Source organism: Achroia grisella, unplaced genomic scaffold (genome assembly GCF_030625045.1).
Source record: "Achroia grisella isolate CSIRO2021 unplaced genomic scaffold, CSIRO_AGI_Agris_v1 utg900, whole genome shotgun sequence".
NCBI classification, from domain to species: Eukaryota; Metazoa; Arthropoda; class Insecta; order Lepidoptera; family Pyralidae; genus Achroia; species Achroia grisella.
Window position 1 is genome coordinate 4,025,928 of NW_026713059.1, and position 27,741 is coordinate 4,053,668.

Genomic DNA, 27,741 nt, shown 5'->3' on the forward strand with positions numbered 1-27,741 from the left:
ATCTCTTAAACCAATATGTAATATATATATATATGCTCAGATGTGACGGCTGATAGGCTCCATTGGAATAAGATGACATATTGCGCCAATCACAAATAATAGAATGAAGGCAAAGCAGTGATGAAAAGAGAATTTCATTCTATACACCTTTTATATAGCCTGTACATGCATTGTCTTATCATTTATTTTTATTAACCCCAAGTGACATGTTGCATATTATTTACACAGTTTACAGTAATATTATTTAGTATTAAGTATGTCATTTAAAAAAAAAACTATGTTCAATATTTAAAGAACTTTCTCTCCAAATTGCATTTAAGCAAACATGAGTAATGCACATTGTATACATGTGTACATTATCAAACAAAAGCTTTATTCTATTTATTTGTAAAACCATTTCCTTTGTATCTCTTAAGTTAAGTGAGATAGAATTAAGTGTTGGCAAGTATTGAAAATACTTGTTTAGTTAGGTATTGCATATTATACCATAGTTAGGTATATACCTACTTAATATTTAATGTCTATTTTTATTAACGAAATAATTTATTTGTATTCTCCCACCAAATTTGTATCCTAATAGATATAAGCACAAACAAGTACATTAATACTTGTATGTGATACTAAAATATTGTTTTTATTTTATACTCTTTTACTGAAATTATATTAATATATACTGCGTCTATCAAAATTCGTAAATATTAAATTCAATGTTGCTTTGGAAAGAGTTATTTTGTATGTGGTGTCTTTAACTATGTACTAAGTGTTATATTTGCGGTTGTTGATTAAAATAAATGGATCTGCATGTAAAAGTACCTATCTGTATTGTATGTTGAACAAAATAAATTATTGTACTGCACTTTGCGTATTATTTCTATTCGGAATTCCCTAAGTAGCCATTTATGTGTGTTTCTTTAAACAATTAGACATCACCGCCTAGTCCCTTACTACCTTTCCTTGGTCTAAATGGTTACGAGTTCGAATTTAACACTTGTCAATTCTAATATATATTTGTTATCAAATTTCAATATTTCAGATAATCTTGCCCCAGATTTCCAAAACGCTGTTACTATATAGTCGTTGCCCAAAAGGTTTTGTAATCAAAAAAATGTCAATCTTGATGGAAACACCGATATCAAACCCAAATAATTTAATAAACAATAGTAGAGTGGCCTTCTATCGTGTTGAATTCAAATAATGTGGATAGGTATATCAAGTGTTGCGTTCACGACGACGTCGAAAGATGACCATTTCAATAACTATCCTACACATATTGTTTTCTAAAATATATATTAAGAAATAAAACAACAATGTATTCGAATAATTTCTATTTTTAAATTCTCAGTACAATTATAAATCAGACAACAGTTTCAACACCTCGCTAAGGAGGCCCCTCAAAGGTGTAAAAGCTGTTTAATTCGTTACCTAATTACTTCACTATACATAATTTAATATCGAAAGTAATAAAAAATAATAATTAATTTATAATTTGGCACATTCGCACAATACTTTGTTTTTATTAATTAAAACAAATTTAATATTTTAAGAATATAACGATAAATGAATACGCATTGTGCGTTGTGTTCATGTGCGTGCATCTTTGTGCATTTCGCAGATTAATTAGACTTCGTTACAGCAGTTTGGACACTAACAAAACATATATACTATGTATATATAAATAAACTAACCATCATCGTTGATTAGGTACTCATTCTATAACTCACAAAGCATCTGGTATCACAGCACTCACATATTTTAACTTTCTCATTCCTTATAAGCTATATAACAAAACGGATTTACATAAAATATATCCTTAGAACTAATATGAAACACTTCTCTATCATTTGATTATCCAAACCTCTTTAATTCTTCTAAACTAGACATGTGGTATGCTGTAGCAGACATGCCGACAATGTCGTGGAATAAAAGAGGAACGAAATATCTTTTTTATAATTATTATACATATCTGAAAAGTATCATGTATTAGACGGGGGCGGATTTAGTGAATTTCTTTTGTAGTAATAATAAAATAATTTATACACATTTTTACAAAATTAAATTGGACACGTATTAAGTGCTATGAAATTATATTGTTAAATTACTTACTAAATATCAACTGGGTTTCTGTAACATTTTCATAAACATCGTTTCTCTAGCACACATTTATACACATGTTATATTGTTTATATATAGAGAACATAAAAAGGCCGTACGTTTTTAATTTAGTTTGCTTTTACAAATCTTTAAAAGGAACTTTAATCACAACATATTATATCTACAAATTGCATTCTTAGATACTCTGCATAATTCAATGAAATATCGTCTATTCTACGCGCGTTATGGCATGGTATAAATGGAGTGAGAGGTCGCTGAAATGTAATTACCTAAAGTTCACTATACATCTACTCTACAAGACAATTACGAGAATTTATTGTTACTTTTAGTCTTGTCTTTATGTCCAAAAATCTCATTCGGTTTTTTTTCCACAAGAAAGCCTACTAATTACTGTCATCCAAAACCTTGATATAACGCGCGATAATTAAACGATATTGAATTTGACAACAATCAGAAAATATGCTTTGTCATCGGTGTTGTCACCCTTCCTAACTCTACCTTAGATTAAAACACCCTGTGAAACTTTATTTACGTCCTCTTGTTTCCAAGACGCATTTAATCCAAAAATGAACAAAGTAAAGTACCACTATTCTGGAAACAAAAATGCAAATAGGTGTCCTCATATTAAATTATCGTAATTATGGTGTCGTAACAAGAGAACAGTTTTGAATTCAAACTAATAATGGAAGAGCGTAGCCAATGTTAATTCTAGATAAAAGCTAAATAATTTTTGATATGAGAGGTGCTTCTGTCGGCAACCCTTCACAACGGCAGTCATGGTCGCGTCAATTGAAATTAAACGTAGATCCAATTTAGGACACTGATGCCTTTGTATAGCATACCAAGTATAAATAAACTATTATTTACAATGCAATATCGTATCGATTTGTTTGACAAAAAACGTCGTAATTAAAACTAACTATTTACATTGATATTTTTATTGTCACCATCATTATCTTGGTGAATTAATTCTAAGAGAAAATTCTTTATTAAAGAAATCGGCAACCCAAATATAAAATCTACAAACACTGCCATTATAATGTTATCTCAAATATTTTGGTAGCTCTGTACGTTTAATTTTTTTTATTAATCATTTCCTACCCCGGTGGGCAGGGAATGAGAAATCCGGGAGATCGGTAGATGTACTTATTGAGGACATTTGTCTCACAATTTATCCCTCATATACAATTATATTCATGTGATCCCATACCTCTATACATCTATTATTACATAATCGTAATTGTTAGTATATATATAAATATATAATAGCATTCCCCACTTTCACCCCATGAGCCTCAGGGCATTGAAAGTAAGGAGGCTGGTATAAAAATAATAATTATAATAGTAAATATGTTCTTAATTTCTTTCACTCCATTCCCATATAAAATATATTAAATCCACTCATTATATATATTTGATAATTTAATTTTACCTTTACACATTTTACCTCGGTAGCACACGAAAAAATTAAATAGAGTATCCAGACTACTAAGTTCAGAAAAGTAACTCACACCTAGCGCTACCTTGTAAATGAGTTCTGAGAATCATCAGAATGTTTAACATATCTGACAGCGTGCTACCGTAGTAAAATTATTTAAAATTTATTTATTCCTATCGTTTCAATTAAATTTATTGAAAATTTTAGTCGAATATGAGAGTACTTTTTTTAAAGTAATTTAAGTAAACATATCTATGTACATAGAGCATGTTGTCGCCTACATTTTCTATTTATCTAATATCTGCCTATTTCTATAAACTATAACAGTAACCATATTTTATATGTGTGTATTACGTGTCCTAATTGTACCAAAACCCATACCGGCATAGGTATATGGCGGTATTTCTTTCCATATAATTACGATAGGAAGTTTATCAACTTATGATAGCTCAATATAAGCTAATGCTAATACCTATTCTACGTTATGAATTTCAAATGAAACCATGTTTCAAAGTAGGTAACATTGCACTTGGTAGAAGTACCTATATTATTAACTAACAACTTGATCTTAGCATAGGTTCCTACAATCTTACGTATATCCATTTGGATATTCTTCAAATCTGCAATTGACGATTATTCAATAGATATATATAGGTCGGAATGAGCAAATCAATTCAACACTAGATTAACGATAATATAATCAATGAACGTAATGTAGATATTATTACCTATGTACGAACTAAATATTTATTAACTATAAATGAGAATTTCAACACATGGTTACAAATTATTCAAAATAGGCCAACTCATACATAGATATGGGCAACGAATCAGTTAGCGCTCCACATGTCGTCATTAAATATACACATGAACTTACTTAATTATATAACAAACACATCAAGATTTTAACACGATGTAGAATCTATAACATTCGTTATTATTGTTGTCAGATATAATAAGTACACATAGAACATACACATGTACTAATATTTACTATAGTTATAGATGGGCTCCTATTTGAGTGCATTGTCTACCGTTCGCAGGAACGGAGGCTCACAGATAGGTATAAACGCAACTGACTACCAGTCTTAAACCGAACAATTCATGGTTCACACTTGTTTACTGTTCATTTCATATTATACACTTTCGTCACGCGTTTATATTATTTGCAAATAATGAGTGTAGCTTTCTTTATTGTGTCAAATTGACTCTAGTAAAGGGCGAGTCGAACTGAGATCGATATGCAAAAAAGCGTCACAATTGAATTCTCGAATCCGTAGCTGCCTCCGTTCTAAATCCATTAGTTGTAGACGCAACTATCCTACATTGGTTATCATGTTATCATCGCTACTACTAGCTACTCGATTTTATCCGTAAGCTTTATCCCGTTATTTAGTCACTTTGCTACTGCCGCTTCATTGTTGAATTCAAGCAAATGGGTGTAAAGTGACGGGTTCGAAGTCGTCGTGCGTTGCGGGACGCGAAGGGGGCTGCCGGTGCGGCGGCGGCGGGGGCGGGGGCAGCAAACTTGTCCCTTCAGGGATGTACACGTTCGTCACACGTTCCTAAATAATTTACACTTATTAGCACAGATCAATTTGTATTGTATAAGAGTGGTACCGTCCTTATGAGAATTGAACCAATATTTAATTTATTTATAATACAACAAAACACAACAAAGAATTTATGTGTTTTCATTGAGACAGCCTTACATATGCAGAATACATATGCAGCCTTACATATACAGAACCTTTAAAATAAATCCCTACAAACAATTGCTGGCAAATATGCTGTGCTGAAAAAATATAAGTCACAAGAATTCATACAAAAGTTTATAGTAAACACGAAAATATTGGTTCAAAATTATACCTGATTTTTGTCATATTTGAAGATGCCTTGAAAACGATTTGGCCGACGTTCTAGTGCTTCCACTCCGGTTCCCGCATTACAACTGTAATTGGGGTTGTGGAAAGAGATGTGCCCACTTGATTCGCTGTAGTTCTCCTTCAAATCGCCGCCACGATCTCGGTTGATTCGCACTAGAAAAATCGAGCTCAGTAACAAAAGCAGAATATCAACTATCACATGTAAAATTCGTAATATACTCACCACAAACGAATGCTATCACGAGTATACCGATGATGAGAGTTATCATTATGCCTACTATAATTACAATCGCACCGACGCTCGTTTCAGGCACTGCTGTCGGAATTGGCATCAATTTATCTCCGATTTCATTGTCCGCATAGTCATAATTTGTAGGGTAAAGTGATGGCATTTTGGCATCGACTCGAGTTGTAGGTACTGTTAAAAAAGAAATGTTTATTTTCTTAAAGTAACATTTTCTCATATAGCTCTATTGGGTTGACTGGAAGAGATCTCTTGTAGAGATAAGTCCTCCTTGGTAACATTAGTTGTAATTAATATTTACAAACGTATTTAAGTGCAATAAAGAATATTTATTGTTTATTTATAAGATTAAATAAATATTTTGAATAAAGGAGATTATTATGCACATTAGTAAAGACAACATAATCATTTCAATAAAGCTACTTACTTGTTGAACATGGTCTAGAGTCGGCTTCATCTGGACAAGCACAAATGTAATCGTGTGCCCTGAATAGACAGAGATGGGAGCAACCTCCGTTTTCTTCTTTGCAGGGGTTCCATCCGTGCTGTTTCTCGGATGATACAGCTTTTATTTCCATGGGCATTTCTAGATCAGTTCTTATAATAGTAATGTTTTTACCAGTTCTTTTGTCTGCCCTCATTATTGATTTTTTGTACCAGTCCGTCCAGTATATGTAGTCATTGAACTGAAACCATAGTCATGTGTTAAAGTTAAAAGAGGGTATAAAACATACTTAAGGTTATGTTCCAACTTAAGATTTCGCCGCCAATTTGATTGAATTGAATATTATGCCCGTCATATCAAATTTCCTAATTATTGTGACTAACTCTCTATAACAGTAAATCACAATATTATTGTGAATCCTTTTTCACTTTTAATTTTAATTTACAGAAAAAGTAGTAATACAAGGTTGATATAACTTGCGGAATTTAATTAAATGTATACCCATATCACATAAAACACCCACCTGCGTCATTCCGAACGGATTTTTAGCTTCTGGCACCAACTGGACTCTGTGGTGTCCATTCAAGTCCGAGGTGTCAATTCTATCCTTCAGAGCATCTGTCCAATATAATCTTCTATCCTTGTAATCAATGGTAATACCATTTGGAAATCCTAAGTCTTGTGACACAATTGTCTTTCTTTGACTTCCATCAAGGAAAGATCTTTCTATACTGGGATTTTCACCCCAATCACTCCAATAAAGGTATCTGCAAATATAGTAGAATTATAGTACATTATATGAAGAAGGTAATAAAGGTAACTTTTGAAAATATTGTAACATTATTTGAATAGTATGATATTCAAAGAAGTCCACTATCTATATTAATATTGTCTATATTAATATATTTTAATGATTAATTAATCTGGCGCACTAATCGTGTGAACATTTATAAAAAAATTGTGCCTATTTTAAAAATAAACAACGTTTTATAGTATTCTACCTAATATTAGGTATATTAGATGGAAAAACGTTGTTTATTTTTAAAATAGACACAATCACTTACAATCTTCCATACATATATGTATTGACAAACAGGCAAACAGCACAGAATATTTATTGTACTATCCTAGACCTATAATGTAATTCCTAAATAAGTCATAACACAGTATGGCTAGGTGATATCGAGATATCTTGGAATTAGGCCATAATACAAATTGCTGTATTAATTTTAAATTCATTAAAGTCCAAAATAAGTTAGCAGTCTCTGTCGGTTACTCATTCTAAGGGAAGGTATTACCTATAATAACTTTACTGTATCGTGGTAGGAACATATAAAATAAATAAAAATATATGTATACGCAATATGTACCCTTTAGCAGGAAACAGAGCAATTGCTCTAGGTTCCGTAAGATCACTGATTAAAGTTTTCCTTGATGTACCATCCAATCTTGCCACCTCGATTACCTGCAATTAATTTAGAAATTGATCAGTTTTTATTTGTCTTTAATTAAAAAAATATATAGTAAATTACATCTTAAGTTAAACATACTTTAAATTCGTTGTCCGTCCAATAAATGTTATTCGCAATCCAATCTATTCCAACGCCGTTTGGATTATCCAATTTGACCTTTATAACAACCCTGGTTTCACTCATATTTAACATATTTATTGACCTGAAATTAATAATTGTTATATAATTCAATGACAAATTGTGTAAGACTACTGGAATTCTACTAAGTTTACTTCACGTTCTCGTTCACGAAACTCACTAAACAATTAAACTAACAAAAGCTGAAAGGTACTATCGAGCTATTTAATAATAAAAAAATGAAATAAATTCACAACTTTCTCCGAATAATCTAGATCGATTATTAAGTTAGAGTTCAGATCCTAATGTAGATCCTGTTAGATCTTGTATATAAATATATATTACATTTAAAAATCTACCTTATAATATCACTGTTGACATCAGTATAGAATAGCAGTTTATGTTCCCAGTGGAAGTCAACTGCAATAGAATTCTGTACATCTCTCAGAGGAAGAGTGACGTCCCACTGTTCTGGGCTATCAAGCGATAATATTGCTACACTTGTTCTAGTGGCAAATACAAGGAAGTTATCAGGATGCTTTTTGCATATCTTGGGATTTGATTCCGTTTGATTTTCAAACAGTATACCAGTGGGACATGAACATGAGTAGCCATGAGGCGACCTTAGGCAAAGATGAGAGCAGCCTCCGTTATTGGTACCACATGCATTTTCCAATATCTTCTCTCCCTGGAATAATCAATTCTTATTATATCTACGTACTATTTTATGACGAAGGATTTCAATTTGCAGATGGTTATTGCGGCATAGTAAGTAATATGAAATATGGAAACAACTAAAAAGTAAAAAAGATACCTACCTATATTTAGACCAATTAATAAACGATATTTTTATATAAATAAAATTAGGTATAGAGAAATTAAGAACTCAGATAACAATACTAAGGTTTCATATGCTTGCAAACTTATAAACTAGTGTTGCTAGAAGTTATAAATTATATGAAATATGAATAAATATTATAAACCAATAATTTTTATTGTTACGTACCTGAACAGCTCTAATATCCATAAGACCTTCAAGTTTTTCTCTTATTACTAATGGATCTTTTCCATTTGTCTTATTTGCTCTATGTAGTGCTTTTGTTTTCCAATCTGTCCAATAGATATGCGGACCAACGATCACAATGCCATATGGGTATGATACCTTACTGAGGACAGTACGACGATCGTTACCGTTGAAATCAGAGCTCTCGATCGTCAAAATTTTCGCATCGTTCCAGTACAACCGACCCTCTACATTGTCTATAGCGAGACCATTCGGCCATTTAATATTGTTGTCCACAATAACACGTCTATGGAAGTAAAATTATCGATTTATTGTTTAATTACTATTAGCTTTGTTATAGTAAAAGCACAGGTATTCCTGATTACTTCTTTTTTTTTATTAAGTCAGCAGTAAAATGTAAAAGTATAATTATAATAGAATATTGCCTATTATAGCTTGCAGATCGTTAGCTACCGTAATAAAGCGAATCACGAAAATATGTTTTAAATTGATTAAAAATATCGACATATTGTTATGTACCTGTTCATGCCATCCATGTCTGCTCTTTCTATTTTAGCCGCATGACCCCAGTCAGACCAAAACATATAGCCATGTTCGTAATGTAACGCTATGGCTCGAGGAGAATCTACAATATAGAAAAATACAAAAATTGATATATATGACACCACTTACTATATAATAATAATTACATATAAAATATAAATGAGCATGAAGTTAGCTTTTCCTACACAAAACTAAGTTGATGTTACAATAACTTCTGAGAGATGAACTATCTCAACATATCGAATGTTCTATAATGCAATATTAATACAAGTATATATTTACCTAAACTAGTCCAGACGAGAACTTTTCTGTTGCTGCCATCTAGTTCAGCAACTTCAATGCTGTTACGTCCACCGTCGGTCCAATATATCTGATGGATATAAAACATATTTAAGAAACCTGTTTAAAAATGCCGTAATATATTGAATACATACGATAATATACTATACCTTTCGGCCAGATGAGTCTATCACAATTCCATCTGCTGTATTAAGTCCTTTGCCTATTATTGTTTCTATATTCTCTCCAGCTTTGGTTGAGCGTTGAATTTTCCGTTCACCGGTATCCGTCCAGTATATGTGCCCTGAAAATATATAATAGCTCTTTCAATCATTAAAAGTCGAATGGCTGACAAATCTATTGAATTGTTTTATTCGTTTCCTTTAAGCTATAAAATAACAACAGAATCAGGCAGGTTTTAGTTTTTATAATAATCTTATCTGCATTTAAGATAATGTACTGTAGTATATACTAAAGTAATAAATTTTACAATCTTACCTGTTTTTTGATCAACATCAACTCCAAGTGCGTTCTTGAGCGGAGGCAACGGTAACACAACATCAATAAGATATGGTACATCTAAGGATACGATACGAATATCTAAACGGTGAGCAAATATCAAGAAATTTGTTGGACCATTTGCGCATGTTTTGCCATCCTTCTGCAAGAAAAATATAAATATTTATGACTTTAATTTATAATATGCGTAGATTTGTTTCCTTGTGATAATTTTCCTATAAACTTGCAACCACTCCTCCTACTTATTTACTAATACAATATAATATAATACTAATGAATAGATGAATACGTACGTTAAGTTTTATTCCAATTGGACATGCGCAACTACGGCCACCAGGCCTCAAGAGACATAGATGGGAACACCCGCCATTATTTTTTCCGCATCTGTAAGTAAATCATCATTGTTTACTATTCTATTTAAAAAATATTTAAATTAAACATAATGTATGTATGTATCATGATCACATACTGATTAACGCTGCTTATTCGTTCCTTGTGAAATACTCTTACATCCATCAGACCCGCCACTCCGGCACCTAACGTTCGTCTATTGTCGCCTGTATACTTATTTGCAGCTTGTATCGATTGTGTTTCCCAATCAGTCCAAATAACTTCATCGCCGTACAAATCCAAACCAAAAGGATGGGGAAGATGTTGACCTAATATAAATAAAAGAACCATTAAATTATATTAATCCTTGGATGATTGAATTGGCGTAACTTTCCTCTCATACTGAATGTAAACTGATGACGTAGTATTCCTACTCTTGTATATAGGTACAGTGATACCAATAATTTTGTATTCTGTATCATTAAATTAAATTAAAGTTACTGTTCTTAATTAAAAGATCTTGAAAGGCCATCAGTACAATTGCTCAAAAAACTTTTAATCTGCTATATTGTCTACGGAGAAAAAATATTTCTACCTAGTACTTGTGCTTCGTCATCTGTCGTATCATTTTCTAAATATGTCATTATTTGTATGCTAATAAGTTCCCTTACCGATCAAAATGGTGCGTCCGGTACCGTTAAGGAATGCGTATTCAATTGTACGGTTACCCCCATCTGTCCAGTAAATGCGGTCGTTTGCGAGATCAAGTGCCAAACCATTAGGCCATGTCATGTTACCGAAGATCAATCGTTTGCGATTGCCACCGTCCATGTCGGCACGCTCAATGCACGGGACTACTCCCCAATCAGACCAATACATGACACCACCTAAAAGATTTTTTATATTTACAACAAACATAAGTATGAACCTTCTCATTATAAATGGTGATCGTTGTTAAAATTCAAATTCATTATCTTATGCATTCGTATTTTTACCTTTAGGATCGACCACAATATCTCTCGGTTTATCTATTTTGTCCCAGGCCAATAATGTCCTCATGCTACCATTTGCATTTGCTACTTCTATTCTGTTCGTACCAGCATCAGTCCAATATAGTTTATTGGTAATCCAGTCATATGCCAATCCAGCTGGGGATACTTTAACGTAAAATATAAAATTAGTTATATTATATATGTATAAGTAAGTACTTATTAAAATTATTCATTTAAGGAAGTAGCTCAAGGAAATCGGTATATACTCGAAGCAATACGAGGATGTATGACCTCTCTCGAACTTATCATCTCGGTAGGATTTATTTCTCTTTGTTTACACAATTAACGACGAGTTAAGACCTAATATGAATATGTATGTAAAAATAAAACTTACTTAAATTCGAGCCTACAATTATTGTTTGGTATGATCCATTCAAGTAGGCACGGTTGATTGTGTCTTTTTCCACATCCGTCCAGTATATTGAATTCGTGTTATGATCCCAATCCAAAGCTACAGCTGACTTTATATTTTCTACCGGTATCACCTGATCGGAATTCAACAATTTGACATTTAAATTAGTACATTTATTTCTCACGATAAAATACTATTAGCAATTTTTTTTACAAATTGCAGGTTTTTAATGAAAATAGAAAATGTCTAATTACCATGTCCAGCGAATCCGTTGGTTTTTTCGGATTTAATTGCTTCAATCTGATATCCTTACGACGTGCATATAACAATAATTTTTCGGGTGTTTCTTCACAAGTTTGACTGAAACAAAAATAATATTACAGATTAAATAATATTTTTAAAATTAAAGACTAAGTAAATATGTCTAAACTAAAACAAAATTAGTAATTACCCATCAGAATTTAAGTTGAAACCAACGGGACAGCGACAAGTGCGTCCATTGCTATTCGGAAGACATAAATGTGAACAACCACCATTGTTTCCATTGCAGCGATTCTTGTAGGTCTTCACTTGACGCAACGGATGATAACTACAACAATAGATCATTATAGTATAATAGAAATGTCATTTTTTAAAGTCGTCTTTACATTTGTATCAAGAATTTATTAGTTACCTATGAATATCCATCGGGACATTTAGGCCTGCATGAACGGTTTGTATCCCCATTCCAGTCTTCTTGTTAACAGTTGATATGCTTTTAGTATGCCAATCGGTCCAATAAATGGCATCCTCGAACAAAGTCATTGCAAATGGATGCGGTAAACCTTTATTGGTGATCTGTGAAACAATAATACAAGATTAATAAAAGCTGGAATATTATACTTGAACAAAACTATTAACTGCAAAATAACATTACCCGTTTTCGTTCCCTGCCATCAAAAGTAGCTTTCTCGATTACGTGATGCTTAGCATCAGCCCAATATATGTTTGATTCCATATAATCAATTGTAAGACCGTTGGGCCACACTATGTTATCATATATGACTGTCTTCCGTCTAGTGCCGTCCATATCCGCTCGCTCAATCTTTGGACTTGGTCCTGAAAATAAAAAAAGTAAACATTAAAATAAAAAATTACTTATTAATTATTAGTTAATTTACTATTTTATTACCAAAAGTTCAAAATAGTACAAATCACCAATTTGTATATTTTTACTGTTTTGAATTCCTATTTTTATTGTTAAAACATTAATTATAAACAGAAATTCACCCCAATCGGTCCAAAATACTAAGGCATCTCCGGGGTGTACAGCAATAGCTCGAGGTTTATCTAAATCATTCGCAGCAATCACGGCGCGCTGGGAACCATCAAGTGTTGCCACTTCTATACGCCTGGTACCCGAGTCTGTCCAGAATAGTAGATTGTGTATCCAGTCAACAGCTAAACCGCCTGGTGTCTCCAAACCCCACCTTATAACATCTAAAAAGAAATAAAATTATTGTTCATCTTTTAACTGTGAATTTCTAATTAACGCAGAATAAGCAATATTTACCTGACATGTTATTGTTATTCATTTCAGCAACTCGTATAACTCTCAAATTGTTTTCTGCCCAAAATACAAGCTTCTTTTCATAATGGAAATCTAAGGCTACTGCATTGTGGAGTCCTTTCACCACAGACATGTAGTTATCTCCTGTTAGCCAAACCTGAAGTAACAAAATATAAGTGAATACTTAAATTTGTGACAAGATTCGCATTTGTATATCTAATTGTCAATGCAGTACACCTGTAAATACATAATTCTTCCGTATTTGTGTTTATCGCTTCACCTTCTAAATGGCGGGTCTGATTTTTATGACATTTTGTGTGTATATTTCTAGAATCTCTATATGGTTTGAAAACAGAATTAGGCTGTTTACCCCAGTATTGATATACTTTACTCTTAATAACCCGCGTAAATGTGGAAAAATGTTTGGAATTCTGAAGTTGGATGAGTATTCTTTATAATGTATTTACCTGTCGTATTCCGACGCGATTCGAGAACAGTAATGTAGGAGATTCGCCTGTAGGCTTGCATGATCTACCATCTGGTCTCAATACATAACCAGTCATGCACCCACATCGAAAGCTTCCTACAGTATTTGAGCAGGTTTGTGAGCATACTGGGTCTTGTTCGTACATACATTCGTCGATGTCTCGGCAACTGTACATAAAATATTTTTAATTATTGTTCTTGGAAAATATAATTTCGAAATATTTATAGGTATTTTAACCGACCTCAAAAAGGTATATAGATATCTCTACAATTTCTTCTTAACCTAGTTAACTAATATTAATGATATTTATTTATTTTAATAGATACTTGTGCTTCTTCTCGTGTTTTGATATAAATTTTATCAAAATCACACCAGTAATTTTTGAGTTATTCTTAATAATTGAAAGATTGAAGTCGGGTTTATCGTTGTCTGGATACACGTATAACTAATTTGTTTGGAATGGATAAATTTTAAAAGTACGTATCCAAATTTAGAATATCTCTCAAACTTGAGCGCTGGAAGTTGTAATATGGGCTATTTAATTTAAAAAGAAATAGAGATCCCCATAATAATAGAATATCATAAGAAGTAAGGGGGTGTATCAGCTAGATTGCCAAGGCCGTCAAAATATAAAAAAAAATAAAGCAAGTTATATAATAATCAGTGTAATCAGAACGAACCTGTATCCATCGTCGGCCAACAAAAATCCCAAAGGACAATCACAAGCAGGCAAACCATCATAAGTAGTGATGCATATCAGCTCGCATTTGTCCTCGGCACCACAGGTCCTCCTAATGGGACATTTCTCTTCATCGTCACCACGAGGGCAATCATTCATGCCGTCACACACGTGTTTTCTATTTACACAATTCCTGAATGCGTTACTGATAAGATTTTCTTGGGATTTGCACATGTACTGATCTTCCTCACAAAAAACTTTACAATTCGTTTCATCCTCGCCGTCCATACAGTCCCGAACTCCGTCACATATCCAAGTTTTCTGTTGGAAGTTGTGTATTTGATATGAAAGTACTTTGCACATATAGTATACAAATTATATAATTTAATATACGTATCCATAATAACCTAGAGTATAAATATATTGATTTCTCTGGATTATTTATTCGTTATTTAAAAGTAAATAAGAAACCCATAAAGTAGAGTAGCTAATATATTATAATATATTAAAAAGAAACAGCTTTCTCAATAATTAATATATGCAGCTTTTTCTTTAAATTGCTAAATAAACAGGCACATAGTACAGAATTAGAACCTGTTTTTTTTAATATTTCACAATTCATCAGCATAATTTATCCCACTACTAATAAATAACCAATATCGAAATTAACCATCCATTACCATATTCCTGATTTTTCTTGCTCTTAACCGACTATTTATATTATGTCACACATTTAAAAGCAACAAAGCATTTAGATAGATATATACATAACTAAATTAACAACGGCTGTATTTCAATCCTACAATAATTATTATGATTTATGTAAAATTTGTTACATACCAAAATACATCGTCCTTCTGTACATTTGTACTCGTCTGAGGTGCAATTACGCATTGAATGTGGTTCACAATTGAGCTCATCTCCGCCATTTGAACAATCCCGTTCAGAGTCACATCTCCATCGCTCCGGAATGCATTTTCCATCGCTGCACCTAGTATTTTAATTGACCGTGAATTCCATAACCCCTTGTTTTATGTGGTACTCATTATATCGTATGGACAGTGAATTGTAATAAGGACTATTGGTTCCATGTTCATTATCTTTCCTCTTATTATCATATATTTGTTTATATTAAAATAATAATATTTATCCTTATGAGAGTAATATTATCAAATCGTTTTCAATTTAATCTACTACCATTTACGGAATTTAGGGAGTAGGTTTGTACATACATGCATTATGTAATATTCTCATATACATATAAGCATTTATATAGTAATATTCTCTCATATAAATAGCAAAATATCTTATTATCGTATCTCGAAGATAGTTAGACCAATTACGAAAAGCACTCAATTATTATAGTAAAACGAAATTTTAGTTGAAATGTGGTCTTACTTAAATTCGCCAGCATTACAACTGCCGGGCATCATGGGACAGGTGTCTTCATCAGTCCAGTCGCCGCAGTCGTTGTCTCCATCGCATTGAAACTCTTTCCGTATACATTTCTTATTGTCGCACTGGAACTCGTTTTCGCCACAACGAAGCAGATCTATAGCTGTATGAACAAATAAACCTAGGTTTAAATGTGTTTTGACTTGGAATAAACCTAAATCTATTTTAATAAGCACCTTTTTTATTATTGTTACATTATATGTGAACTTCGGTACCTACAAAAATCAAATAACTTTATAGCGAGTTGTAAGAAATCTGATTTATTAGTCTATATTATATATAGATGTAATAATGTGTATTTAAGTATGTACGATGAATTGAACTCTTTGGAAGCAAAGCGGTGTGCTGAACTATCTCAAATACTTCACAGTGTCAACAATGAATATTGCTTTTGTACCACCACATTTGGGATTCCGATTATGGCGATGTTAACGTTATTATAAACCTTGGTAAGTACTGTAATTGTCTAAGACACAAACATCTCTATACTTACGACATTCTGCTTCATCGGAGTTGTCAGGACAATCGGCTTCTTTGTCACAGCGCCAATGCAAGGATATGCATTCACCAATCGCGCACATGAATTGGTTGTCGCGGCATCTAGCGTTGAACAATATTTTTATTGTTAGTCATGCTATCTATGTATAATGTATATTATTATATACGAATGTTGATCAAGGAAATACATGTGAATAGACTCTACTCTACTCTATCTACTCGCCTACAAACTGTTCTATAATATACTCAGTATAGTACTTCAGTACTTATCCTATTTTCTTATTTTTATATTTTTATTATTTACTATGTTACCGTCTGTACCTACTCTTATAATAATTTACTAAATATTGCATGTTCACGTGCCGGTTATATCTACAATATATTGTTATTCTAATAATTTATCACTCTAATTTATTAAATTATTTATGTAGGTACACTATAATTAAATTTATTAAAAAAGGTTTGGGTCACGTAGACACTATGCAATTTCCAAATTGCAACATGTAACTGTTATGTAAGTACTATGCAATATTTTCTTATTTCAGACTCCTTATCTACCACCAGTTCGAAAAGTAATTCCCATAAATAAAAACTGGCTTTAGATCGGTACACCTTGTACGACCTAAACATAATAAGTATCCATTTTTAATATAATGAATTTTAAATTCCAATTGTTTATCTCGTATACCCTAGTATAGATTCAATAAATAAATAACAATAATAATAATTACTATTATTTAACCGTACTGTATACTCTTCTTTCAGTTGTAAAATGTTCTCCTAGGAGTCAATGGTTCTAGATCAGGCACCAAACTTTAGTAAACACGTAACTTGCCTCTTGTATATATTTCGGGTTATAAGAGAATCGATAAAATGTATATATTACAAAATATCATGATTATAAAATAATGAAAAATTTAAAAATAGAAAATAAATAACAGTTAAAGTAATTCTATATCTATAAATTAAAATTTTCTGGAAATATCTATTACAATTACAACTGTTACGATCTGTTTAAAGCTAATAGCTTTGCTGGAAAAGGATTATGTTTATGAATATTTTTCCTGAACAGTTTTTTTTGCTACAGTACGATTTTACATTGAAAGTATTACAAAACATCGCTCAGGGCTTTTCCATCGATATTTTAATAATTGGAAGGAGCGCTAATTAAATGGGCTTAGTATATTTTTTAAAATATATAAAATTAATTATTTTATTAATAAAAAATTATCGCAAAATCTATACTTTTAAGCCCTGAATACGTGTGATCTACTTTCTACAATCTGATTGACTTTATGATTTTAATTAATATTTCATTAAAAGACATTGTTAATGTTTATTTGTTCACAATTCACACTTTATTATGCAGTCAAAAGTTAATAGGTATCTACATCTGTTCATAAAATTTGTAGCATTAATTCTTTAGTTATATGTTTAAATTAAACGTAAAATCGAATTTCAATTTAAAAATAGAACTAAATTTTTTTTTATTCATTGCTATTTATTATAAAGATTTAATTATTTTTTTTATTTAATGATGTTGGGTTTGTTTCGTTTGTGTAATTTGTGTAATTCCTTACAATTAAGGAATATGTAGCTAGGTATAAATGTTCTAGCTATAAACACATTCGTTAATCACATCGATGATTTTGTTTTACAAGAAGCCCGCCCACGGAAGTTGGATATATCGGGCGTCTCCTTCACGGGACGCGGGCTGCGCGTAGGCGCGTTACCATGGTTACCATCTCAGCCCGCCGCGCCGCCGCCGCGCCTTCCCCCGTTCCGCGCGCGGCCCACCTCGTATTGATCTACCGACCATTACGAGCCACCCTGTATAACCCAGCCAGTGACAAAAGTGTGACATGACAAACAGACGAACAAATCAACTTCAAGCGAATACCCTCTTTTTATTCAGAAGTATACTCGTGGATAGATATTGACTTTACTTATAGAGAAAAAATACTTACGATGTTAGACTATCCAGATTCATGACGGTTTCTATAGAGTTTTATAATAGGCAAGAGTCATATTTATTTATTATTATTAATGTTCTCTTATTATAAAATTCATTTTTTAAGAATACATTCCCTTTAAAATTGATACACGTGCGATTGATAAGTAAAGTTCATAACGTTCATAAAGTTTCTGAATACTGTCAAATATTGTTCTATTTGATTTTAGACATGGAAAAATAAAATATTTACGAAATTCTATTAATAAGATTAGAGCAAACAATATTAAAAACTATTCCAAATTCATAACATTAGGGAGTAGTTATTGGAAAATATTGGTATAACAGACAAACGGTTCTGATAAAAACGTAAACACATTTCTTTTTAACATTATTGTTCAAAACAATGTAAATACGTCGTAGTATAAGTATCATTAACTATTTTAGTTCCGATAGGACAAAGATCATTTCTCTACTTTTTTGTTCTTATTATAATAAATTTAAATGAGACAAAAACATCTTTAAACATTTCAATGGATTCCATCATCATCATCAAACATTAAGATTAACAAGTAAATCGACATATACCTAACTATCTGACAAAACGCAATTCCTTATACACCCACACCCCAAATAGAAACTAACTCTTTCAGGGGTTGCGTAAATTGTGTTATACCTACGTTACATAGATGCTTCTTTACACAGCAAAATCATGGAAGTATACTCATCGAATATAACATAACCTACCTACTATCTATATATTTAAAACTGAATTGTAAATTCATAAATAGTAAAAAGACTTTCGTAATTATTTAGGGTAAATTATTATTATTTTCTGGCAACATTTTGGCAAATGCCAAGAAATCATTATTCCGCTGAATAGTATTCATGTACGTGTTCCATCTAGACTTTCTTGTTGTTTATAATTTATTTATAACCTATCCTGTTGAGAGCGTCTATTTAAGAAATATAAATTTACGTATTATTACAAACATATTTCAAGGATTGTTATTACAACAATTTTATTAACGAAATATTTCAAATAGCTACTTATGACGCTCAGTTAACAACATTGTATTTCTTACAACTCTATTATCAAGGCTATAAATGATGTTATTACGTGGGTAGGTATTATGTGCAAACCATTGAACTATAAATGTGTCGATTGCGTCATATGCAATATTATAAGATCGAGGATGATATGACGTCATTGAAATAGGTTTCATGACCTTAGGTCAGACAACTGATAAGCGTCTTGTGTCAAATACACACGTCCCCACCCACGTACTTATATACATAATGTCAGTTATCTGAGTAATCATATTGAAATTATATTAATATAATCAACAAGAAGCATCGATTTTATTTCAGAGGGGAATAGAACTCGTCTGCAAGCTTAGTCAGCTTGCTTTGTAAGCTATGTTTCGGTTGTAAGGGAGAAAAGGGAGAAAAAAAAGCGATTTTTATAGGATAGACATGACATCTTTTTCCGCGAGAATGCGTCACATGAGTGGTATATCTGCATTATGTGAAAGAAATACATAACCAGCACTACAGACACACGTTATCATAACATAACACCCATAATACCATTTATGCGTAGCTATTCCGAAGGACAAAGATGTAATACCTCCTATCCTGAAATTTCACTGCCTAATTTACACCTTACAACCAAAACACCTGAAAGCAATTTTCTTGGCGGCAGAAATAGATATGACTGGGGTACACAACTTTTTCTACCTCTGATATTTGTTACAGCACATATAAGGTAATAGTTATAGTATTATTTGCTGTTTACTTACTTGCCCCTGGTGCAGTTGGTCTCATCAGAATTGTCTCGGCAGTCGTTATCGCCGTCACACACCCAATCTTTGTGGATGCACAATCCGTTGGCGCATTGAAACTGCTCTGATGTGCAATTAGCAGCACCTATTACAAAAACTATGGTTACCTAATATATAGCTACCTAATTATTTATATGAATATATACAAATAGCTTTATAAATCTTTATTCAGTTCACGATATACTTTTCATCTCGTTATCAACATTACTTTAGTTTTTAAGGGTGATCTAGCGTAAATTTAGGTTAAAACTACAAGTAGAAAAACTTAAGATTCTAAATAACGTTATGTTACTTAACTACTAGGGGATCGTTAATTATGAGGACGGGATGATCATAACAGTTTACTAGGAAAGTAGTATAGACTATGGTAGTAAATTCCTGGTTAATCAATTCCTCCACGATAAACGACTAACTGACCTAAGTCCTCAATCTCCACTGTTAGCGTTTACCCTTAGTGTAAGCAGGTGAGACATGTCAAATTAATTTCTTCAAAAGACACAACTTCCTTGTCACAGTGATATTATTTTAATTTTATATTATATTATAATTATTTTATTTTCGACTCTAATTGATTTTAAATTAAACTTTTCTTTTGTTCTTGTGCTTGTTGATAATGTAGACGAAATGTTTATGTATTACATATAAAATACATACCACAATGCGTTTCATCGGAGAAGTCCCCGCAGTCGTTGTCACCGTCGCATTTCCATTCGATAGCTATACACACGTTGGTATTGTGGCATATCTCGCGATTTTCATGCTCGTCACAGGATCGGCCACAGCCCGCCTCATCTTCGGCTTCAGCGCAGTCCGCTACACCATCACATCTCTTCTCCATGGGTATGCATGTACAGGAAACCTGAGGACAATAGTTGGTTTAATACTTTTTGCAGTAATTGTTAAACTTTCACCTAACCAGTGTTTTAAAAACTTTTTAAATTTTCATTACATTATGTCCAAAAGGAGTAGAGCTACAATGAAAAGTGTTACAAAAATGAAGAAAATGTAACTCAGATGAAGTTACGGGGATCAGCCGTAGTCATTAAAAAAAGAAATGTTACCTGACATGAAAAATGTTGTTTGAGACATGGCAGATGACAACCACCGTCGTCCTCATGTTCGTCTGTATCCACCGCTACGACGTAAGATTCTTTATCACCAGTGGAACGATCTGAAGAAATATTGTTTATTTAACAAACAGCAGCAAACAATTGTAGTTCTCTAATTTTAGGTTCATTTTTACTATTTAATAATATAGTGCATCGCTGTAATATAATTAAATAATAAACACCCATAAAATACATAAACCGCAATGTAGGAACGGAAAAAAGGAAATATTAAACGATTTGAATAGATAATGATTAATTCATATAAGATTGATTAGTAAACTTAATTATCTCTTTGTTACACTAGATTAAAAGGAACATAATTTAAGGAGTCCTATGTTTAAATCTAATCTAATCTAAAATTATCTCTTCTAGAAGACATTTGCGTAGAGAAGAGAAGACGAGAGCAGAGAGATAGATAGACATACATAGCATATTAACGAAACAGAAGAAAAATGGCAAAATAAAATTCAGAGGTGCCATCACATCCATTTATAGCTGAGTGACAAACTTATTGTAAAAAAATCATGAAATCTATGACTCCTCCCAAATCTCCTATTTTCACGGGTCTTAGATATTGAGGATTTTAATATTAAATCACAAAATCCTAACTATTAAAAACGTTACTACCTATTGGTTCAAAATATATAAAAATAGATGTAACATAATTTATGCATGGTCCCTAATTGATTTTACTTTTAATTTGGGCTAAAATGTAAGACTTACGATTCCAAGGTTCAACGCGTGTGTAAGGACTGTGCGAATCTCTGCGTATCCCTTGTATGGGGACCGGTGCCATCGCTGGTGGTTGGTAGGGTGGCACGCGGCCGAACGGCGAGCGAGGGTCTGGTGCTTCCACCGACCCATTCCCTGCTCGGGGCACCGACAGCGGCGGTGATTCGTCCGCGTTCACTGTACATCATTTATTGGTTTACTAACTATTACTATTGTCTGCTTTTCTTGATAATTATCATTTCAACTGTTAGCTGTCAAAATGACATTAACGCCCCATCTGTAAGACCAATTACAGGACTTCTCGCAAAATTGGACCCGTCTGGATGCCCCACGCATCCAAAAGTGTATGCAACTCAGGTTTCAAAAATTGTTGGATACTCCACAGACGCGGCTATAGTGTCCAAGACCAATAATTGACACCTTCGCAGATGAGAGGTTATAGTATACATATCATATATCTGTCCATAGGATATAAACTATCTTCACGTCACATTCCCTTCAGCTGTTTAGTCATAAAAAATTAACCAACAGGAGACTTTAGCATTTGTAATTACTTGCTGATACTTTCCTGCGAAATTCTGTGCATAACCTTTTAACCCCTTATCAGATTTTTTGCGATAAAACATAACCTATATCCAAAATGCAACAAAAATAATCTAGTATTAGGTAATTTTAATGTCAAATTTCACTAGGACACCTTCAGCCGTCTAGTCGTGAGAATTTAACAAACAGACAGATAGATTTTTCCTTTTATAATGTGAGTACGGATTTACTGGGTACCCATTGAGTCACGAGACTTGCTGCATCAATTTTTCAATTATTCGCGTGTGTCATAACAAGGTGGTGGGGTTTCCTGAGGGGCGCTATTGCAAATGGAATGTCAATGTTATTGCCTAAGGTCATTTCTCCATAAGTAATATGCGGTATTTTTATATAAAAACAGAGGGACTTCCTCCTCAATTTAAAAGGAACCTTATAATTAAAGGGCGAGCACAATAAAACTTCATAGGTCGCAGTGTTACAGGTCTTAGCACCTGAGAATAGTCCAAACGCCTCAATAAAAAAAACTTTATAATTATAGTATTATCAACACATCGTAAACTACGGGAACATTATCTCAATTTGTATCTTTTTACTGCTATGTTCCACTTCTCTGTTTTCATTATTTTTTCTATTCTACTCTCTTTTGTTCTGTGACTGTCAGACTATTGAGTATGTAGTATATATTGATTTTATATATGTGTGTGTATATATAATATTTGTATATATTTATATAATTTATGATTGTATTTATCGTTCTGTTTATATTTTGTTGCATTTTATTTATTATTTATTATATTTGCACCACCAACATTTATTCTCTGCACCACCATTGCATTTTATTCTCTGTTGACTGGTAGAAAATGCCGCATGGTGTTAAGTCTGCCAAATATACTTTACTATATTTGGTATATTGTGTGCATTGAAGTTAAAAAAAAATTGTTGATAATATATATTATAAATATTGTTATCGCACTAACATTATAAACGAGAAAGTATGGATGGTGCATGTTTGTTACTCTTTCACACAAAACCACTGAACGGAATTTGATGTATATTTATAGTAATATATGTAGTTGTGTTCGCCGTTTCACTTGCGTTAACTTTATAGACTGTGTATTATTCGGATGTATAAGTTATATTATTGTAAATTAAAATCCATTCATTAATCTTTGCGTGAAAGAGGACCTAACATCATATCACATATGAAGTAAAAATTTAACTTGGTACAACTTAGAATTTTTAAAAAAATTCTAAGTTGTACCACGCTTTAAATGGTATATCCGTATTTCTATATATTTGTTTTTATTACAATACTTTATATACAATTCAACGTGTCTAATTCATAGCTACTAAACAAATGGACGGATTACGACGATATTTTTTATTTAAAAGCTTTTGAATTCGGCTATCTCTAGTTACAATGACAATTTGTCTAATTAATTAGTAAAGTTTAACAAAATACATACCACATAGCCAGAATAGAGTAACTGAGGTGATGTAGATAAGGATCGGTGCCGGCATGGTGATTGGTTCACCAATGGTGCGGAGCCTCACATCACTTAGGTGACCTGGGACGCGGGCGCTCGAACACTCCTCACCCATGACGGTCGTATCATGGCTCGCCGGCTGTGACTCACGGAACCCCCGGAATCTACAGCATTTAAATATTACAGGACGTGGAGATTTATTTTTCTATTTATAAATCGGCAAATAAATAAAAACAAAACTGATTTTTATTTATTAAAGGTAAAGCCTGGAGATCTGTAAGACAGGTTTCGGCCTAGTTCAGACTCCAGACTCTCAGAAGGAATAACTAGTAAGTTTTAAATAAAGTTTCTTGTGAGCAGTACCTAAATAAATAGTATTATTAAAAGATACATTACATTTGTTATTATTAAATGACTCGCCAAGTTGCAAGACTACAAGCTGTCTTGGGTTCTACATGATTTGTAGGCGAGAAGGTCAGAAGACCTCTGCTGCCTTTCTGCATAACATTCCTCTTTTACTGAGTCTTAACCATGTGAGAAGGCTCCGAGAGATGTTTGTGTATGTTTGTTTGCCACCATCGTAGTATAAAATATATATTACAGGATAAAAAGATATAATAATAATATGACGTATATACATAGCATTGTATCATCAGATTCTATGTATAATACACTACATGCAGAAAACAGAAAATATTTATTTGTGTCCCTTATAAACATTAAATATCAGTGTTAAAACCAATTATTCATTTAGGATATTCTCTGTCACTTATGAATTTAATTAATATTCGCCTAAAATAATAAATTGAATAGTTTTAACTCCGATCCTTTTTACCTAATTTAAAGGATCGAGTTTATTATTAAAAATAAAATAACTTAGAAACGGACGGAATATTATAATACCATTGATCTAACACTTCTAAATTTGTATTTGAGGATACGTTATATTCGTATTTCCGCAACATGTTTGTTGCTCCGTATTTATTTATCAACAGATTAACTTGTTTTACTATTAATCTATCTGACGAATACACCAGTTTTACTAGGAAAAACTATACTAATTCTTTCCATAATATGTGCTCTTGAAATTCTAAGAAACATTTACCCAATTTATAAATTGACACCGCCCTATATTCTAGCAGCTTACAGTATTATTCCTTTTATATCTAGGTTAAAGGTAAATATATTACTTTTTTTGCTTAGTTTTTTTCACGTATCACCAGCACGATCAATCGTTTTATAATCGCAACTTAGTAAACAATTCACTATATCAAACAAGAGATGAGCTGTTTCTGGCTATCAGCCATGTTGAAAATTGGCAGGATATTGTGGCGCATGCGCGGTCAGTAGTCATCCCGTAAGCTACTTGTTGATCTCATTTTCATTCACCACGCAGAGAACAGCGCATTCTACGCAGTTAGGTCAGCTTATAGGACCTTGCATGTAAATCAGTATTAAGCGCTGGGTCGATCATTATACTTCCCCAAATTCCGATACTGCGTTTACTATAAAGAAAATCAGATGTCTATATTCTCAAACATGTTCACTCATTGATAGAGATAGATGGTAGAGATAATACGTTAATTTAAAAATAGAGTAGGTTAAAGACATAAAGGATAATCAACTAAAATTATATGAGTAGTAACAAAGTATAGCTGAAATATTTAGTAATAATTAAGTTTTAAAAAATACTGTTAGTAATCAGAGCAGAAGTTTATGTAGGTGTGGCATCGTCTCGGTTTAAGACCCGAGATATAGTAACAGAGAAAGTACAAATTTTTATTTCTAGCTTTTATAACATTTATAAAATAGTTTATTCAGGTAACTAAATATGCATATTCAGATGACAGACCTGAATATGCATATTTAGTTACTACCAGATTAGAAACTGAAAAATATGTATATTCTATTTGTTTCATTTATATTGTTATTACTTAGATACACTGTTTAATATATCTTTGTATATTCTTTTAAACAAACACTTCAAAAATTTCTGTGTTATGAATCATCATGGGATTTAAAATAATGTCTATTATTGAAAAGAACTCTACAAAATTTGACAATTATTTTATCCAAACCAAAACTACAGATAAATTTAATTACAATATAAGAAGAACAATCATCTGTAATAAGTAATTCAATGTAAAAAGTAAAAAATCTTAATCGAATGAATTAAGTGTTATATGTACGTATTATACTTATACTTATATTCCTTTATATGTACTAAATATACTACACACTATATTTAAGTACCTATAAAGCGTCGACAATCTAATTAATGAAAACAGTTTATGATTGTTTTACCAATATTATCTTATCTGTAGTATTACTGTACTGCAGTATCAAGTAACTAAACCACAGTCAATTATGAAGTTCATTTACTATATTATATTTACGTAATTTTAGTGAGTACATATGCGTATGCATATGTACTCATTAAAATTACGTAAATAGTACATAAGCTAATACTGTTCTACTAAATATTTGTAAATCAATGAATTATAAATCAATTATCTGCAAATTATCTACTAGAATATTACAAGACAATAAAATGTCCTTAAAGTTCTTTGTAAATGAAGAAACATTGGATTTATATTTCCTGTTTAAAGTTTATTCAAATAAAATCCATAGAACATTTCAAATAAAGATTCAGTATCTTTTTAAAGAAAGAGAAATTAGTTTCTTCTATATTGCTTTATAAAATAAACGAAGAGGAAATATTATTGTATATTATATTATAACAAAATTTAGCAAATACGTATGAAAATTGAGCGATCAATACAGGGGGAGGGGATGACTGCGCGGTGGCTTGCGCCCACGCCCGCCCCCGCGCGCGTATCCTTCCCCCTTGCGCCCTCTTGGAACCCGAAATTCAGCACCTCCTGCCGCCCACGGGCCTGACCATGAAATTCAATTTTACGACGTCAAATAGCATTTTTGGCCAAAATGTTATTCTTACCACCTATTTTTGATCTGACAGCATAATTAATTAATAAAAAGTATACACACAATATCAAAACAATTATAAAAAAATAAAGATTTGTATATATTATCTATATAATAATAATATATATAAAATGTATAAAAAACGTATTAAACTTACATTATGTTTAGAATTTACCCACCTCAATCCGATAGGTGTGATAATTTTTCTGCAAGTAATAGATTCACAAGTCACCAAACAAAAGCGTCTTTAAATAGATTTTTGGGCGCACGTCACTGCACGACACAAATGTCCCCGGACGTAGATTCGTTAGATCTGTTCAGATGGCCTGAATGAGTTCTGCTGATACGTTATTGGAACATCTAATGTGTCCTGCTCGCGAGACTAATGGATACTAGGTGAGCTGGAACCTCGGTCGCCCCTCCGCGCACACCCCCCTTGCGCCCCCGCGCAGTCTGCGCCTCGTCGATGAATGGAGCCCGCCGCCCCTGCTGCCTTTCTCCTGTATATAAATCCGTTTCAACACTATTATACATTTGTTTTGTATCGACTACTGTGAATAACGCTTGATGAAAATAGGTGAAGTGCTTATAGATATAGGTGAATTGACCTGATATTTTTACATCTTCGATATTTTTTATCTTGTTACA

General features: G+C 32.4%; 1 protein-coding gene across 1 annotated transcript; it reads right to left on the reverse strand.

The window, feature by feature from the left end:
• Positions 1-1,342: 1,342 nt before the first annotated feature.
• Positions 1,343-27,448, reverse strand: LOC131853251 (low-density lipoprotein receptor-related protein 4-like). Its single transcript, XM_059204094.1, has 35 exons — positions 27,273-27,448; positions 24,127-24,311; positions 22,109-22,294; positions 21,338-21,447; positions 20,931-21,135; positions 20,235-20,361; positions 16,477-16,583; positions 15,927-16,086; positions 15,369-15,519; positions 14,530-14,849; positions 13,830-14,016; positions 13,366-13,519; positions 13,083-13,292; positions 12,730-12,911; positions 12,487-12,650; positions 12,265-12,402; positions 12,068-12,173; positions 11,796-11,946; positions 11,405-11,566; positions 11,081-11,296; positions 10,549-10,738; positions 10,373-10,463; positions 10,059-10,221; positions 9,731-9,864; positions 9,564-9,651; positions 9,258-9,363; positions 8,721-9,024; positions 8,074-8,402; positions 7,676-7,799; positions 7,496-7,590; positions 6,649-6,892; positions 6,108-6,366; positions 5,660-5,854; positions 5,420-5,589; positions 1,343-5,115 (listed from the first exon to the last, which is right to left on the reverse strand). Exons 2-35 carry the CDS (start codon positions 24,260-24,262, stop codon positions 4,978-4,980), a joined length of 5,802 nt encoding a protein of 1,933 aa, XP_059060077.1. The 5' UTR covers positions 24,263-24,311; positions 27,273-27,448; the 3' UTR covers positions 1,343-4,977.
• Between the last annotated feature and the right edge of the window lie 293 nt (positions 27,449-27,741).